The 19,577-nt window shown below is 34.0% G+C and overlaps 1 protein-coding gene across 9 annotated transcripts in view; it reads left to right on the top strand.

The window, feature by feature from the left end:
• Positions 1 to 19,577, top strand: part of KIAA1109 (KIAA1109 ortholog) — a 214,429-nt gene that overhangs the window by 28,837 nt on the left and 166,015 nt on the right. For all 9 annotated transcript variants that reach the window (XM_044224067.1, XM_044224069.1, XM_044224068.1 and 6 more), the window contains 5 exons: positions 5,905 to 6,091; positions 8,882 to 8,963; positions 9,762 to 9,955; positions 11,999 to 12,078; positions 14,398 to 14,548. In XM_044224067.1, coding sequence (XP_044080002.1) covers positions 5,905 to 6,091; positions 8,882 to 8,963; positions 9,762 to 9,955; positions 11,999 to 12,078; positions 14,398 to 14,548 — 694 coding nt within the window. The remainder of the gene's footprint in view (positions 1 to 5,904; positions 6,092 to 8,881; positions 8,964 to 9,761; positions 9,956 to 11,998; positions 12,079 to 14,397; positions 14,549 to 19,577) is intronic.

Below are 19,577 nucleotides of genomic sequence, written 5' to 3'. Positions count from 1 at the left end.
AAAAGAGTCAACTGATTATACCTCTCTTAAATTATGTATAAGTTAAATTTTTTGCTTTGACTTTCAGTGTCATCAGAATGAATGAACCTTAAAACACTGCTTTTAAAATTCCCAGGAGAAATAAATGAGAGATCTAGTTTTACTAGAATTTAAGTTTTAAATACTGCATTTAAGCTTCCAATATTGATAAATTTTTCATGAAATTACAAAGAAATAACTGGATTCTTTTTTTTTTTTTTTTTAAGATTTTATTTATTTATTTGACAGAGACAGTGAGAGAAGGAATACAACAAACAGGGGGAGTGAGAGAGGGAAAAGCAGGCTTCCCGCTAAGCAGGGGAGCCTGATGCAGGGCTCGATGCCAAATCCTGGTATCATGACCTGAGCCGAAGGCAGATGCTTAACAACTGAGCCTCCCAGGCGCCCCTTATTAACTGGATTCTTGATAACATTTCTGTTTTCGAGGATTCATTACCTTTTTTTTGAAACATCATTGCATTTACTAATATAATTGATAAGTAATTTTATTTTGTGGTTAAGACCCAGTATTTAGAAACTTGGATTCTTGTCTGCTACTTTCTAATTGTGTAGTCTTAGTCTTCAACTACCAGGGTTGCTGTGATGATTACATGAGATCAGGTGAATAGAGTGCCTAGAATAGTCCCTGGAACACAGAATATGTTCAGTAGAGATGAGCTGCTTTTATTATTATGAACATTGTATCATATTATGAAATGAAAGATTGTTTTAAAAATAATTGTTTATTTCATAAATTGAAAGTAAATGCATAATTTTAATGACTAATAAGAGTTTGACCTGCAAAAACAAGGAAACTAGTATTTATTTTGTATGACAGTCATACAGGTAGGTAGAGATATTCTAATTTTTTTAATTTATTTAAACTTTTTTAAGATTTTATTTTCTTATATTTTCTTTATTTTCTTATTCACTCACTCAGAGAGAGAGTGAGCACACAAGCAGGTGAAGCAGCAGGCAGAAGGAAAAGCAGGCTCCTCAATGAGAAGAGAACCAGGACTAGGGCTTAACAGAAAGAGCCACCGAGGCATCCCATATTCTCATTTTATAGATGGGGAAAATGAGGCTTACAGTGGTTGAGGTACTTGCCTTAGGTCACATTAGTAAAGACCTATAGTCTTTCTACTATTTATGTACTACCTTTCTCCAGTTTCTGGAGAATCCAGTGCAGGAATCCCCAATTTTTTTTTTTTTTTTAAATTAAAGAAGCTGTGTGTACGTGTATGTGTGTGTGTACATGCACATTCCTTGGAAGAGGAGATACAGGTCTTTGGAAAAGGTGTTTTGTCTTTCAGGAATGCGCTCATCTGTCAGTGGAGGTATTTGTTTATGAGGATACCTTTCCAGAAAAACAGGCACATTGTGTGTGGCGTACCTCTGTATGGACTTACTGTGTGAGTGTGAGATTGTAAGTGTGCCAGTACTTTGCATCTTTGTGTGTATGTTAGGATGGGGTAGGGGACTAGAAAGGGTACTGCCGTATAGAATATTACTGGGGATCACAGAAAGCTAAGATTATTGACAGAAAAGATCCTGGAGAAAGGCCCTGAAGAGAATATAGCCAGGTAAGCCAGGTGTGGAGTTCTGATTTATTGTTTAATCACATAGCTTGCTCTCTGGAATCGTAGTATAATGGAGGTGAAACAAATAGAACCAGCAGAACAAATAAAAAGTCCTTTGTGAATTCAGCTAAGTCTTTCTCTTCTAAAATACAAAATCAGTAGGTGCATTTAAAATGTTTGTGGATTTGCTATTGTTTTTCAAAAGTGATTTTTGGAAGGAAAAGAGTGATCTAGACATTTTGTTCAATCTTGTTTGTTTTGTTTTCGTTTTTCATTTTTAAATTTAAGTTCAGTTAATTAACATATGAAGTATTGCTCATTTCAGTGATTCATTAGTCTTATGTAACACCCAGTGCTCATTACCTCATGTGCCTTCCTTAATGTCCATGTCTAATCTTCTTTTAAAAAACCCACTTATTTCTATTTGATGATTTAACGTATTTATTGAGCACCTCCTATATACCAGGCATTGTTTTAAGAATTTAATAGTAAACACAACAGGAAGTGGGGGGAAGCAACAATAAGTAAATAAGTTGGGGAAGATAGGATAGGTATTGTTGAGGGAATCTTGCAGTATTTTAATATCAAGTATTTAGTGTTTGTCAGTGTTGTCAAAATATTTTCAGAGATTAATACCTTTATCTTTGTGCCTTGGTCTCCTTATTAAGTTAATGTAGCCACATTCAAATCATATCAGTGATGAATCAGTTGTGCATGTCCAGTAAGTTAGTTATGAAATTGAGAAGAATCCTATTTCCATTTTTATACAGTCACTTTTTGTTTGTTCATCACTGTCGATCCAATTAGGGGCTAATCCAGACTCTTAATATTTCCCATTGCTGCTTCTGCTGCTCATCCACTGGCTTTTATAACATGGTTGCTAATGATTGGGGCATTTGTATTTAGGGACCATGGTAAACTATTCTATAGGTAAGTTTGAAAACAAATGACCTAAATGAGTTTGTAGGTAAATTTTGATTGAGTTGTTTATGACCTTGAAGAATTGCTTAATAATTAATTGCTACTTGTGTAGATCAATTGGGAAATAGAAAAATATCCAACTTTGCAGTTATTATGCTTCTACATGTAGGGTTTTCAAAAATTCCAAGATCCGTTTGTGGATATTTTTGTTCTACTTAAGAGTATGATTTGTGGTAAGATGCTGTTATTCTTTCATATAAGTGAGTACTTCTATGTGCCAAGAATTGTAGGTACCATGGATACAGCACTGGATAAAACAAGTCCCTTCTCTTACAGAGCTTGCTTCATTCAAGTTGGGAGGGATTCAGGTAATTAGTAAGTAAATATATCTAGTGTTGAGGAGTGAGTGAGGAAAGTATGGCATTGAAGAAAATAAAAGCAGATTCAGTAGAATAGGGGGTGCTGGTTTGTGGGGAGGGCGCTCTTTTACATAGGGAAGTCAAGGAAGGTTTTATTGTTTGGGGAGAGTTAAACAGAAACATGAAACAAGTAAGAAAATGAATTGTAAATATCTGGGGGAAGAACATTTCCTGGTTTTTCTGTTCCTGTCATTTCCGAAGTGGAGACCAGTTTTTAGAGAGAATAGGAGAGAAGAGTATGGATCCTGTAGGATTTTTTAGGTAGCTTAAAGGACCTTGATATTAATCTGAGCTGGAGGGGAAGCCATGAAAAAGTTAGGGAACAGAAGAGTAATCTGATTTGTTAGGTTTTTTAAAGATCTATAAAGACCTGTAAGGCACCTTATTCACCTGTAAGGGGAATAAGGGCAGAAGCATGGAAACTAGTTAGGAGGCTCTTGTATTATAAAACAGGTATAAGTTGATAGTGACTTGACCCAGAGTGGTGAGAAGTGGTTAGATTTTGGATATAGGGAAAGGAAAGGAAATCTGACAATTTCCTGATACTATCTGGGACAGGAAAGAGAACAGTCAGTTTATCTTGCTTGAGTAATTGAAAATATTGACTTACTATTGATAAGATGGGGAATGCCATGGACTAAGTTTCATCATGTGAGAAGAGCACATGTTTGGTTGGAAATGTCAAGTGTGAGGTACCTGTTAATGTATCACATTGGAAATATTTGAGTAATTTTCTGCATAGTTGATTCTGGCGTTTTGGGAAGAGGTTGTGGATGATGACCGAAGAAAGGTAAAAAAAAAAAAAAAAAAAAAAAAAAAAAAAGAAAGGTAAACCTAATGGGTGATAGAGTTTGATGAATGACTTAAAAATGGATGATGATATTTATTACTATCAAGTCTTTGAATGCTCCAAATTTATTAAAAAACAGTGCTTCCTATTCTTTTAATTTTAAGAATTTGATCAATAGCAAGAGAAAAGGGGCAAAACACTTGATTGTAATAGTTTAGGGGATTGTCTTAGTTTTTAGACCTGGGATAAATCTGAATAGGAGGGAACATAGGTCAAGAGCTATTTGAAAAATACCAGAAAAATTACAGCTCCTTTCTTTTAGCTTTGCTTTTCTTATCTTAGGAAGTAGTGAGGGAAAAAAATCTAGATTGGAGTAGAAATGGAAGTATTACTGTATAAAAAATGAATGTTGATTCATTTTCCATGGGTTATTTTTGAGGTATGAATGACAGTATTTTTCATTTGTTCATTTAAACTAAAATGTATTTTATTTAAGGTATTTGACATTTCTTACACTTTTTTATTTTCTAGTAACTCGAGAAGAAATTAGTTTTGGTATAATTTGGCATATTACTCAAGGTGTATACTTCATATTTAAACACAGATTAAGCTACTATAACGAAAGTTAGTAATAGTTCTCCATAGCCATTAAAAAAAAATAAGCTGTTCTAACTGATCTTATCTAATTTTAATTGACCTTTAGTTGAATTTGATAGAGAGAAAAATGAATAAAAATTAAAGTAATCTCAAAAATAACCCTCACAAAAACCTGTGTATAACACAAGAAAAGAACATACTTAAAGCACTGCAGTACTTTTTTTCTGACCCTCTTCAGTTGACATGTGATAACTGTCTTAGATTATTTCCTCAGTAGAAACAAGTGCCCCATCTATCATTTTGTTGTTGGATTTAATAATTACTGTTGTTACTTATATTTAAGGTAATTATGTCTTTTATTTGAGAAGATTATTGTTTCAAGTCTGCAGTTTTTAAGATCTTGGTTTTAGTATTGTGTAGTTTTATTAAAAATTTTCTTTCGGTAAGATTTTATTTATGTATTTGTCTGAGTGAGTGAGAGTGAGGGAGCACAAGCAGGGGAAGCAGCAGGCAAAGGGAGAAGCAGGCTTCCTGCTGAGCAAGGAGCCTGTGCCAGACTCCCTCCCCAGAACCCTGGGATCATGACCTGAGCCCAAGACAGATGCTTAACCAACTGAGCCACCCTGGTGTCTCTTAGTATTGTGTAGTTTTTTTAAAAAAAAACTAGTATTTATGAAAAATCTTTGTTTTTGTGATATAAAAATTTAAATACTAATGTAATATTTAAATGTATCATACTTTGAACATTTTGAGAGAGAGAGAGATATATATAATAAATTTATTGTTAGGATAAAGTTTTACTTTTGGTCTATAAATAGCACTTTGCTTTTCTTAGCATAGAAATTCTTAAGTTCTGTTGTTACACAGTCAGAATTTAGAAATCACGATTGTTTTAGAATGCTAAATTGGAATACTATAATAACATCAGCTTTTTTCTTTCTTTTGCTAGTGTTTTATATATTTTTAAAATATATTTATAGGGATGCCTGGGTGGCTCAGTCATTTAAGCATCTGCCTTCAACTCAGGTCATGATCCCAGGATCCAGGGATCAAGTCCTGCATCAGGCTTCTTGCTCAGTGGGAAATCTGCTTTTCCCTCTGCCTGCTGCTCCTTCTGCTTGCATGCTCTATCTCTCTCTGACAAATAAATAAAATCTTATTAAAAAAAATAGGAACTTAAAGGGATGCCTGGGTGGCTCAGTTGGTTAACCATCTGCCTTCGCCTCCTGGGATTGAGTCCTGCATTGGGCTCCTTGCTCAGCGGGAAACCTGCTTCTCTCTCTGCCTCTGCCTGCCACTCTGTCTGCTTGTGCTCTCTCTCTGACAAATAAATAAATAAAATCTTAAAAAAAAATAGAAACTTAAAAAAATTAAAAGAATATATTTATATTTTGTATATTCATGTTATATGTTATATAAATTAAAAATAGATTTGTAAGTTTTTGAAATTCTCTTTATCATAGAATTATTTTTAAAATAGAGTTACTATAGCTGTGGGAAAAGATTGACTAAAAACTTTGAGTAAGGTTTTTAAAAAGTTGATTAAAAACTTTTTTTTTTTTTTAATTGGTGTCTTTAGATCCAAAGGCAGAAACCAGATTATACATCACAGTCAATGACTTTGAATTTCACGTCTATAATCGTTCGGATCTTTATGGACGTCTTCAAGAATTATTTGGTTTGGAGCCAACAATAATTCCACCTAAGAAAGAGGATGATAAAACACGGGAAAATGGAAGAACAAGAACCCAGTCCAAAATTGAAAGGTTCATAGTTACACTTGAATTTTATTAATCTCCAATATTTATCATTTACTTTTATTAAATATCATCGATGCTACTCATCTAAACACAGCCTGATCTTTCTTTGTAGTTTGACTAAAACTTGCATTCACATAAATTGTATAATTACTTTGAAAATTAAATAATACAGAATTATATAATTTAAAAAGAAGCAGTCTTGTTCTGCTTACTAGTTCTACTTTCTTCCATATAGATTTGTGTATTATGTACATGCACTTTTGAGTGCATGTACACAAATATATACACATATACACATAGTTAAGATGCATATACAAATATATGATTTTGTTTTATTTGTTTCTGGGCTCTCTGCATTGTTCTGTTATATTGACTTATGTGTCTGTTTTTTTACCAGTACCACACTATCTTGATTACTGTGGTTTTACAGTAAGTCTTATAGTCAGGTAGTGTCAGTCCTCTAACTTTGTTGTTTTCCTCCAATGGTATGTTGGTTATGTTGGTCTTTTGCTTCTCTATATATACTTTAGAACAACTTATTGGGATTTCAGTTTGGATTATATTGAATTTGTAGATCAAATCAGGAAAAACTAACATCTTGATCATGTTGAATCTTTGTATCAGTGAACATGGACTATCTCTCCATTTATTTGATTGCTTGATATCTTTCATCACAGTTTTATAATTTTCCTTATATAGATAAATCTACATATATTGTTAAATTTATATCTAAGATTTTCATTTTTGTGGTGCTGATATAAATGCTATTGTGGTTTTAATTTCAAATTTCACTTGTTCTTTGCTGGTGTATAGGAAACTGATTGACTTTCATGTATTATTAATCTTGAATCCTACAACCTTATTATAATCACTTATTGGTTCCAGGAGGTTTTTTGTCAGTTCTTTCAGATTGTCTACACAGATGACTGGATCATCTGCAAACAAAGAAAGTCTTTTTTCTTCCTTTCCCACCATAATCCTCTCCAGCCTCAGTAAACAACTTCTCTGTTACATATGATGTTTCTTCTCTATGGAAGACTCTCCATCTTTTTTGCCTAACTCATTCATCCTTCAGGTCTCCCTGATCCTTCTATGTGTGCCCACAGAATACTATTCTTTTTCCTAAGGTAACACTCCTTGCACTAAAATTGCCTATTATAACTATTCTTATTCCCATTGTAGGGTACAGATTCCCTCAAAGCAGAACAGTTGTCATATTCTCAGGATCCCCAATACCTCAGCTCTGTGCCTTGGACACAATATCCATGAAACATTTATTTGGGAATAAATGTTCTCTTATCATCTACTTAAAAAACTATTAGGTAAACAAGGCTAGTTCTTAACATTCAAAAATCAATTAACACACTAAAAATGAGAAACCAAATGATCATATCAAAAGATGCAGAATAAGTATTTGACAAAATCTAACATTCATGATTAAAATCTCACAGTAAACTAGGAATAAAGGAGAACTTCTTTGATTTGATAAAGAATATCTTCAGAAACCCTATAGTTAACAATATACTCAATGGTGAGAAACTAGAAGCTTTCTCACTAAGATCGGGTACAAAGCAAGGATGTCCCCTTATACCACTTCTTTTCAACTTTGTACTGGAAGTACTACCTATTGTAAGACAAAAGGAAATAAAAGTTACACAGATGGAAAAGGAAGAAGGATGTTGTCACAGTTCAGGGAAAAGTGATCATCAGTTGGGTTGGTAACAAGAAGGGAGAGAAGTAGATGGATTCCAGATATACTTAGGCAAATGAATCCATAAGACAGTGATAGAATAAGTGTGGAGAATGAGGAAGAAGGATGAGTCAGTAATGAATCCAGTTTCTAATTAGTGGTTATCCTCATGGAACTGTAGAGAAAGAGCAGGTTAGAGGGGAGATAGGAGGTCAGTTTCAATTTCAGTTTTAAGCACTGAGGGCTATCTTAGTGGAGATGGCTTGAGAAATATGATTTAGGAGTTACTGGGTTGTTGAAGAGCTATGGCTTCTCATCTGAAATCTTTAGTGATTTGCTATGAAATTTTCATAGCTTAAATTTAGTATACTTTGTGTGTGGCCAATTTCTTTTTTCTTATTCTTGGCCTATCGTTTTCATTTTATTGAGAGGAAATTATTCTGTTATAAAGTGATGGGGATAAGGAAGGGAATGGATCAGCTGAGTTACCAAAAGTGCTTAAAACAGTTGAAAATATCAGTGTGACTTGTACCTTGGTCATTTGTTATTTTAGTAATTTAGGTTGTCTTATAGAATGTCATATTGGGGCACCTGGGTGGTTTAGTCGTTAAGCGTCTGCCTTTGGTTGGAGTCGTGATCCCAGGGTCTGGGGATTGAGCCCTGCATCAGGCTCCCTGGTCAGTGGGGAGCCTGCTTCTCCCTCTCCTACTCCCCCTGCTTGTGTTACCTCTCTCACTGTGTCTCTCTATGTCAAACTTAAAAAAAAAAAAGTCATATTATAATGAGTATAATGGTGGATGTAATAAGAGCATATCATAATTTATACTTTTGTCATTAGAACTTGTTACTCTAAAAATGTTAATTTTGTTATTATACCTTGCAAGTCTTAAAAATTGATAAATGATACAGTGCATCCCAAGAGATATTTGAGAGATACTAGTATTCTGTTAGTTGCTGTCATTATTTTGTTTACTGGAGCAATCATTAGATGTATTTGGAAAGTTACAGCTGGTATTACTGTGTATTGTGAAGAAGTCAACTGTATTCTCAACTATTTAAGTTTTCTTATGTATGTTTATTTTAATTTTAATTTTTATTATTCTCAGAGTTAAAGTAAAAACAGAATCTCAAGACCCCACATCTTCATGGAGATCTCTTATTCCAGTCATAAAGGTCAATGTGAGCACAGTAAGTAAATTCTGCATCAGTTAATGTTTGGCGGGTTAATAATGAAAATTCTTATTTTTGCAAATAAAATTTTCACTAAAGAAAGTAATTTTGTAGAGTTGTTTAGGTTCCAAAGTTCATAAAGGTATAAAAGAATTGTTTCAACACCCAATACCATCTTAGCACACATTCATTAGGTCTTAGGGGCTACTTATTCACAAGTACTTAGATTTCTTTAAACACTAAATTGATCAGTGGAGTAATTTGGATAGTGTATAGTGCTGAAGTGGAATAATTTAATTGTTGCTTGAAAATGTTTGTTATTGGGGCGCCTGGGTGGCTCAGTGGGTTAAGCCGCTGCCTTCGGCTCAGGTCATGATCCTAGAGTCCTGGGATCGAGTCCCGCGTTGGGCTCTCTGCTCAGCAGGGAGCCTGCTTCCTCCTCTCTCTCTGCCTGCCTCTCTGCCTACTTGTGATCTCTGTCTGTCAAATAAATAAATAAAATCTTTAAAAAAAAAAAAAAAAAAGAAAATGTTTGTTATTAGGTCAGGGGCACCTGGGTGGCTCAGTGGGTTAAAGCCTCTGCCTTCAGCTCAGGTCATGATCCCAGGGTCTTGGGATCGAGTTCTGCACTGGGCTCTCTGCTTGGCAGGGAGCCTGCTTCCTTATCTCTCTGCCTGTCTCTCTGCCTACTTGTGATCTCTGTCTGTCAAATAAATACATAAAATCTTTAAAAAAAATTTTTTTTGTTATTAGATCAACTAAGGAAAAATATATGGTTTGTATATTACAGCATAGTTTCTCTTATTTATTTTTTAGGGACGTTTGGCCTTTGGAAATCATTACCAACCTCAAACTCTGTGTATCAACTTTGATGATGCTTTCTTAACTTACACTACAAAACCACCTTCTAGTCATCTTGATCAATTCATGCATATTGTGAAAGGGAAACTTGAAAATGTTCGAGTCATGCTTGTTCCTAGTCCAAGATATGTTGGTCTTCAAAATGATGAGTAAGATAGTCTTACAAATTGTCTTTCTCTGATTGACTTATTTCACTTTGCATAATCCTCTCTAGTCCATCCATGTCAATGCAAATGGTAGGTATTCATCCTTTCTCATGGCTGAGTAATATTCTATCGTATTTATGAACCACATCATCTTTGTCCATTCATCTGCTAAAGGACATCTTGGCTCCTTCCATAGTTTGGCTATTGTGGACAAACCATGAGAGACTCCGGACTCCAGCAAACAAATTGAGGGTTACAGAAAGGAGAGGTGTGGGGGGATGGGATAACCAGGTGATGGGTATTAAGGAGGCACATGTTGTGATGAACATTGGGTGTTATAAGCAACTAATGAATTGCTGAATACATCAGAAACTAATGATGTACTATATGTTGACTAACAACATAATAAAAAAAGTCATAAAAATAACAATATCTTTATATCTAATATAGATATAGATATCAATTAGAATCTTTGTCATCTCTGTAATTTTTTTGCTCTAAGTTGGGCGATAATTGGGCATATTTCTCTGTTAAACCAGTTAACAGCATAGTCGTGCTTTATAATTATAAATGATATATTGTCCATTGATGAACTCTAATTTTAAACATTTTCCTATAAGATTATAATTTTTCTACCATTTTCTCCTTCTCACTGTACTTGGGAAACTTATTTGGGCGTTTAGGCTCTGATGTTTGTAGGTTAGAAAATATACACTATAGGTAGGCTTTTATTTCCCGAAGGGATGGATTAATAGTACATTCAACAAATGCAGTGTAGTGGAATACCATTTTGAGTTAATAAAAAGTTGAAAATTGAATCTAAATTACTCTTGGAAAACTGGTGAAGTTAGGATGATACAGTTTTAGAACTGTCCCAGCTTTTATCTTTGTGTGCTTGTAGTATAAAATTTAAGAGGTTATAAGAAGCATGATTATTCCTTCTTAATTCCAACTTTTGGCTAGCTTGCTTATTAGATTTCCCCATTACTAGAGTGATGGAGAGGTTTTCCCTATGTGAGTAGCAGGGATGCTGTGGGGGTTACCTTATCTCATTCTTCATAATCACAGACTTTGCTAAGCAACTTGAAGAATGTGGGCTGTGCACACAGTTCTATATATTATGGGTAAAATTTAAAATACTGAATAAATCTGGACCTTATGAAGTTTACAGAGTAAGATAAAAAGGTGTTTTCTTACTAATTTTTATAAAGAGGTAAAATTGTATTTTTCACTCTTCAAAGTAAGTGTGGAAATTGAATGATGATATTAGACATTAACCTTCATCATTTAATATATATTTAGAAGAAGGTTGTTGAATTTGTATCTATTATCTAATGACTGAGAAGTTAATTTTGATATGGAAAGAAGATGTGGTATATGAACAAAAAAGAAAAAAGTTGAATCAAAGCAAGTAAAAATTAATAATTTGTGGAGAAGTGATTGTAGAGAAACATTAATTCCAGAATTTTTTCAAGATGATCAACTAAATATTCTTAGAAACAGATAACATAAAGACAAAGATAATATCAAGTTGTTAAAAAAAGACAATATTTTTCTTATTTAATGTTTCTAAAAGATTAAACTTTATTTTACAGATATATAGAATATTTCCTATTAAGTTATAAAGTATTAATATAAAATGGTTGAACTTAAAGCTTAATTTTAAATTTTTGTTGCTAATGCAGAATATGATTATTCTAATGATCATTGTTCTTCGATTGTATCTATTCAAACTTTGCTTTAAATTGATTTCTCTCTTTTAAAGTTAAAAATCCATAACAAATTTTCACTTTTTCTTTTTGAAAATAATATATTGGTTAAAAATTTTTCAGTACCAGTTTATTTACTTTAATGTAGAATTCAACTATACAAAACTTCATTGTTTATGTAAAAGATATTTTGTTTTCCCTTTTCAATATGCTTCATTTGATTGTTTTTTAGATTTTTTTTTCTCTTTTTGTTCTCAACTATTACTACCTTATTAGAATACAGAACATTTTATATTCTGGAGATGTACTTAGTTTGCCGTTCCCCCTCCTTCTATAGACCACCAAGATTAATGGGAGAAGGGTTTGTGGTGATGCAGTCAAATGATGTTGACATCTACTACTACATGGATGAGCCAGGTATTAGTTTTTTAAAGTGTGTTTCATAGCTGCACTTCTACTCTATGAAATGTTGATATTTAATAATATTTTAAGTCTCCTTAATTAAGATAAAATAAACATCAATATATCATAAATGTGGATGGAAGAGTGCCTACCTAAAAAATGTCTGTGTCATTTATCAAAAATTGAATATTACTATTTGAGACCAAAAGAACAATATAGGAATCTTTTGTTCAATTCTGTTTTCAGAGGTATACCTTAAAAGTTGTGAATGCAAGTAACGTGGTGTGAAAACCTTTAGAGAATGTGGTGACAGTTAAGGTAGTTCATGCTAGCTTAAGAAGAAAATCCTTTGAGGTTTGAAGTTTAAGGATTGAAATCTAGATCGTTAGAGTGCTTCACGGCTGGCTTGAATTTTATAAAAGTAACTAAACATTGGATTTTTAGCCCTTTTTTCCTACTTCTGTTTTTTTTATGCTTTCATGGGGTTTATGAGGTCAGAGTGTTTTCAGAGGAAAATGAGGATGTTACTTGCCTTTTTAACCATATTGACATTTGCATGCTGGTACAAAAGCAATGGTGGGTGAAATGATACCAGCCATTGCTGGTACAAAGCGGGAATGGCTGCTTTAGTATGAATTAAAGCAGAGGTTTCAAACTATACTAATAATCACTGTCTTTTTCACTACCACGCATTTACAGTAAAACAAATGCCAGTATCACTTTAAAAAACTTTCGTAAAGCCATTAAAAGTGTTTTTGTCAAATCTTGACTCTTGAGTAAACTTTTTAATAATTAGTGTGATAAAATGGCCAAGTACACATAATACACCTCTGCTACATACCAAAGTATACTGATGTTTGGAGGAAAAGCACTCGTATAGTTTAGTTTCTAGCTGAATTACATGCTTTTCATGGAGCACCAGTTTTACTTGAAGAAGCAACTAGAGACAAACTATGATTTTGAGCTTTCATGTGAAAATCAGAATTTTGGAAAATTTGGGTCTGCCAACTGTGAGTTTAAGGACTTTTCTGATAATACCACCAGTGCTATTAACAAATGTGATTTTAAAAATGTTTAATGATGATGGGCGCCTGGGTGGCTCAGTGGATTAAGACTCTACCTTGGACTCGGGTCACGATCTTGGGGTCCTGGGATCGAGCCCGGCATTGGGCTCTCTGCTCAGCGGGAAGCCTGCTTCCCCCTCTGTCTCTGCCTGCTGCTCTGCCTACTTGTTATCACTCTCTTTCTGTCAAGTAAATAAATAAATCTTTAAAAAAAAGTTGTTGTTTTTTTTTAAGAGTTTATTTATTTATTTGACAGAGATCACAAGTAGGCAGAGAAGCAGGCAGAGAGAGAGGGAGAAGCGGGCTTCCCTCTGAGCAGAGAGCCCGATGCGGGGCTCGATCCCAGGACCCTGAGATCATGACCCGAGTTGAAAGCATAGGCTTTAACCCACTGAGCCAGCCAGGTGCCCCTAAAAAAAAATGTTTAATGATGAAATTTATCAGTATTTGGAGAACAAATATGTGTCTCTCTGAGCCAATATTTTCCAAATGTTACAAAGTTATGCCATGGGTAAAAGATACATTCAAAGTATAAGGGAGATCGGTAAGTTTAGTTTTAATGTATCCGAGTATGAAAAATTCAGTATAGGGTTTCAGATTCCACGTTGCAACTAACTTTTAAGGAACTACCACTTTTTGAATTTTGGTTTAGTGTCAGAGAAGAATATCCACAATTATCTGAAAAAGCTATTAAAATACTCCTCCCTTTTCTAAATAGCTGTTTGTTTGAGGCTAGGTTTTCTTCAGATACTTAAATAACAAATTAAATGCAGAAGCAGCTTTAAGAATTTGCTGATTTTTTAGTAAGTTGGACATTAAAGAGATTTGCTGAAATAAAAACAATGCCAACACTTACTTCTAAATGAATTTGTTTTAGAAAATATGGTTATTTTTTCATTGAAAAGTACTTTCATTAAAAATGGAATTTAAATTTCATTTAGTTTTTATAAAATAATTTTTTCATATCATATTTTCATTAAGTTATATTAAATGAAATGTGGTGAGTTCAATTTTATTAAACATTTTATTACATCAACATGCAATGAGTTGTTACCTTAAAAATAAAATTTTAAAAAATTGTGCAGTTTCAATTTTGAATACAGTAAATTATGATTGAGATAATACAAAAAAAAAAACCCACTGTTTTCCTTGGTAATTTTTAAGAGTGTAAAGGATTACTGAAAGCAACATTTTTAGAACTCCTGGTCTAGGGAATCTTTAAACAGTAATTTTAACTAATTACGTTTCTATTGTATATTCTGCAATATAGGACTTGTTCCAGAAGAAACAGAAGAAAATATTGAAGGAGAAATGAGCAGTGAGGATTGCAAATTACAAGATTTGCCTCCATGTTGGGGTCTGGATATAGTTTGTGGTAAAGGAACAGATTTCAACTATGGGCCATGGGCCGATAGGCAAAGGTACTTGAGTAAATTATATTTCTAGTAAGTCTTTTAATGTTGAATGATATAAATTTTATAAAAAAGTGGCTTAATATTTTATAAGCTCTTATATTATGGCAGGGTAAGATATCACTAAGCATTTTAATTCAAATTATAAGCATTTTAATTCAAATTATAAATTATTTTAATTCAAATTCTAGGTTGGCATAAGCAAGTTCATTCTGAAGGAGGGGCTGATTTGTTGGAAAAATGGTGAATGAGGAGCATATTTATTGGTTTCTTTGTTTTTTCTTTTGTATTTAATCAATGAATTTGCCAGGGACTGTTGCGCTGTGGAGATTCAGAGACAAAAGACATATAGTTCAGTTTCAGTGAGGAAAAACAAACAAAAGAGTTTTATTAAGGGTTGAAGAAGAGGTAAGGAAAAAGTCTTGATGAAGCACTTAGAAACGTACTGTACTAGTTGGCTAAGACTGCCATAACAAAGAACCATAGACTGTATAGTTTAAACAACAGAAATTTTTTGCATGGTTCTGGAGGTTAGAATTCTGTGATCAAGGTGTTGGTAGGTTTGGTTCCTTCTGAGGGCTGTGAAGAAAGGGTGTATTCAAGGCTTCTCTTCTTGGCTTATAGATGGTCATCTTTTCTCTGGTCTTCCCGTGGTCTTGCCTTTTGTGTGTCTTGTAGGTCTCTGTGTCCACATTTCCTTGTCTTAGAAGAGCACTGGTTATATTGGATTAGGGCACACCCTAATGACTGCATTTTCATTTAATCATCTCTCTAAATATCCTATTTCCAAACATCAAATTCTCAGGTACTCAAGGTTAGGACTTCAATGTATGAATTTTTAGGGGGACACAATTCTTTTATAATAGATATATAACTCATCAGAGAAGAATTGGGGAAGGCTTTTTAGTAGAGGTAACATGTAAGTTGAATTTTGACACTTAAGTAGGAGTTAGCCAATGAAGGAAGAGGAGGACAAATAATTGAGAAAAAGGAAGAGTTCTACAAATGCATGATGACAATGGAGATTTGTCTTATAGTTTCTACAGGTTGTTAGGAGACTTGGAGGTAGTTAAGAAAGATTTTATACTGGGGTCATGGACAGTGTCTGAAAGGTTTTTTTTGTTTTTAATTTTTTAGTCGTTCTGTTAATTTTGAAGTAATTCTTATTTTAATACATTCTGACTGGGGCGCCTGGGTGGCTCAGTGTGTTAAGCCACTGCCTTCGGCTCAGGTCATGATGTCAGGGTCCTGGGATCGAGTCCCGCATGGGGCTCTCTGCTCAGCAGGGAGCCTGCTTCCCTGCCTCTCTCTCTGCCTGCCTCTCTGCCTACTTGTGATCTCTCTCTGTCAAATAAATAAATAAAATCTTTAAAAAAAAATACATTCTGACCACGTTTCTACTTACTAAAGAGTTTTAAGCAAAGAAGGGGACATTTACCACTAATTATGAGGGAACATATAAATTTTTATGTAAATAGACATTGCCAAAAATCAGTTTAGTTTTTCTGTTCATAAACAAGCTTAAATGGAGAAATACAAGCCAAACCATTCACTGAAGTAGATATTGTTGGGCTGTTGATGGACTAATGAAGAGTGCTGATACTGACTTGATATACTGACTCTTTTTATACTTGTTTTAAAAAGTGCTTTCAACTTAGCTTGTTAGAAGAAATACATACTTTGTTAAGTCGCATGTTAACCTTTGTATCTCTAGTATATAGAAATACCTGTCCCATCAAGTGTAGCTACTTAACAATTGTATGATAAATGAGTAAGTAAGTTTGTCATTTGAAAACTTCTGCAATATGCTAATACATTACTTTGTTGAGTTCTGGATTAGGTTATTTATTAGACTTGGAAGTGAACAGCTTAAAATTTCAGGTTAGGAAACAAATGCTTTCCAAATTACTGGATTTAAATTTTCCTTTTATGATAAAATTTTTCCTATAGTAAGCCATACTGTGTTGGAATTGTTGAAAATGAGGGTTTTTACATCCTATTACATAACAGTTATATTTATACATTATTATATTTGAAAGGAAAATATTTTAAAAAAGCTTCAACACAGACACATAAAATACTTGCATTTCTAAGACTTGAATAAAGTATGATTATTTTTAAACTGTATTTCATTTTGTTACATTAAAAAAAATTAGGATATATTTACATAAAAGTCCAAACTAAAATTCTTTTACTAAATAGCCATATTCACTTCTGAAGTGATATTTGTATTATGTGGAGAAATGAAAAAAGAAAAAAAGAAAATTTTGTTTTATCGACTCTTTTCAGTAGATCTTGCCACTGTCAGAAGAGAACAGCAATATCTTTCTTAACCTGGACTTAAAACCATTCATTCAGGTTTATTTGAAAGAAAGAGGAGATAAAAGAAAAACTTCTTTTTTTTTTTTTTTTTAATTTTATTTATTTGAGGGAGAGGGAGAGCGCAAGTGGGACGGTGGGGAGAAGGAGAGGGTAAAGCAGACTCCCTACTGAGCAGGGAGCCCAATGCCAGGCTTTCGATCCCAGGACTCTGAGATCATGACCTGCACCAAAGGTAGACGCTTAACCAACTGAGCCACCTAGGTGCCCTGAAAAACTTACTTTCACATGCTTTTAGTTTATTAACGATACTTCTTACTTAACATGTACAAACAATGCATTTCCTCTTTTGTATCCATTTCCTTTCTTCTCCACCACTTTGCATTTCTATACAAATATGAATTGTAATCAGAAATGAATTGTAAGGTCAGTTTTCTTAGCATCCACTAAGATGTAAGAAATTTAGGAAGAAATCTCAACTGTTTTGCTATTGGCTAGTTCATTCAGTTTTGTGACAAGATTTTGATCTCTTCAAAGAGATTTTGATCTTGTTAGCTTCTGGATTTTGATTTCATTCTACCACCTTTACATGATTTTTCTGAATCCTTATGATATTCAGCTTTTTCTTCATGATATTTTCTTTCTGAGAGTTTTCATGTCAGAGTTGAAATACAAACGTTATGAGATTTGTAGTTAATCCTTAGATAGGTGATCGTTAACAATAATGCAAACATTTTCAACATTGTCTTGCCTCTTAATGCTTCCACATAAATGCTTTTGTTTATATTCTCACACTTGATTCTCATAACCCAGTGAGATATGTAGGGCAGATATGGTAAGCTTATTACAACTGTGAGAAAAAGGTGATTCAGTATTTAGGCAAGATAATAATGCTGTAGCATCTAGAGCTAACATTCAGACCAGCCTTTCAAGTCCACGTCTCTTTTCATTATATCATGCTATCCACCGAACAGTGGATTTTCATTTTCATTCAATGATCATATTGGATTTTTTAAATCTTTAATAGTCTTAGTTTCATGTTTTATATGTTATAACTAGAACATTTGCAGAACATTTTCGTTCATATACACTAACTTGATGGCAAGTTATAGGCTATAATGGGTCAGTTTTTACCTTTTGTTCTATTCATCTAATTTTTCCCTACCTTATTTATTCCAAGTAGCATTTTTTGTTACTTTTTCAACCCTTGCTTTTTAAAAGCTGTAAACTGTCACCGTCTCTGAATGTATGAATAACATTACATTAATTTTGACTCTGAAATGGAAAGTCCTTGGGTTCTTTCATCTTTGTGAGAATGATGAGGGGAGGCAAATGTATCTTAGCTTCTTTACTTTTTAGAGATCTACTGAACTTTAGATTCTTATTGATAGATTATTGATTAAAAATAATGATTGTAAGGGGAACCTGGTTAAGCATTGCCTTTTGATTTTAGCTCAGGTCATGATCTCAGGGTTATGAGATTAAGTAAGCCCTGCTTCAGCCTCCAACCTAGGTGTGGAGTCTGCTTAAGATTCTCTCTTTTCGGGACGCCTGGGTGGCTCAGTTGGTTAAGCGGCTGCCTTCGGCTCAGGTCATGATCCCGGCGTCCTGGGATCGAGTCCCACATCGGGCTCCTTGCTTGGCAGGGAGCCTGCTTCTCCCTCTGCCTCTGCCAGCCATTCTGTCTGCCTATGCTCGCTCTCTCTCCCTCTCTCTCTGACAAATAAATAAAGTCTTTAAAAAAAAAAAAAAGATTCTCTCTTTTCCTCTCCCTTTGCCCCCCGCTTCTCTAAAAATAATAATGATTATAAAAATTAAAGAAATAATAACCATTTTTTCAAGCATCATGTACTGTCAAGTCTTTTCCATATAGGTTGTCATTTAATCCTCAGATTCTATGAGGCAAGTTGTGTTATTCCTATTTTTCAGATGAGAAAGCAGGTCAGGTGTCTTCAGAAAGGCTAAATAATTCATCCATAGCAGAATGATTCTAATTAAACCATCCTCCTTTAGTTCTTTCTTTAACTCTTGATATGCTTGTAGAAAGTCTTCAATTTCTCACAGTATGCTTGAACAGTGCAGATTTGTTCTTACCTGTATCTTGTTTGACAATAGTGTATTATATACTCAAAGCTTATTGGGGTACCTGGATGGCTCAGTTGATTAAGTGTTGGGACTCTTGGTTTTGGCTCAGGTCATGATCTAATGGGTTGTGAGATTGAGCCCTGCATTGGGTTCTGTGCTCAGTGAGGGAGTCTGTGTGAAGATTCTCTCCCTCTGCCCCTTCCAACTCTTGTGCACGTGTGTGCGCACCTGCACATGCTTCTCTCTCAAATAAATAAATAAATATTTATATATTTTTTAGATTTTATTTATTTATTTATTTGACAGACGGAGATCACAAGTAGACAGAGAGGCAGGCAGAGAGAGAGGAAGGGAAGCAAGCTCCCTGCCGAGCAGAGAGCCCGATGCAGGACTTGATCCCAGGACCCTGAGATCATGATCTGAGCCGAAGGCAGCGGCTTAACCCACTGAGCCACCCAGGCACCCCAATAAATAAATCTTTAAAAAAATACTCAAAGCTTATTGATCTTTGGAAGTATAAAACATTGGAGAAAAGGGTCTTTCATTTTACTGAAAGGAAATTAGTGTAGGTGTTATTTTGTGACTTAGTTTTCTTTTCTTCTATTTCATGTCCAATTGTTAAATGAGATAGCAG

This window comes from Neovison vison, chromosome 11 (assembly GCF_020171115.1).
Source record: "Neovison vison isolate M4711 chromosome 11, ASM_NN_V1, whole genome shotgun sequence".
NCBI classification, from domain to species: domain Eukaryota; kingdom Metazoa; phylum Chordata; class Mammalia; order Carnivora; family Mustelidae; genus Neogale; species Neogale vison.
Note: the sequence above shows the minus strand (reverse complement) of the source record. Positions and strands in the feature narration are given on the sequence as shown.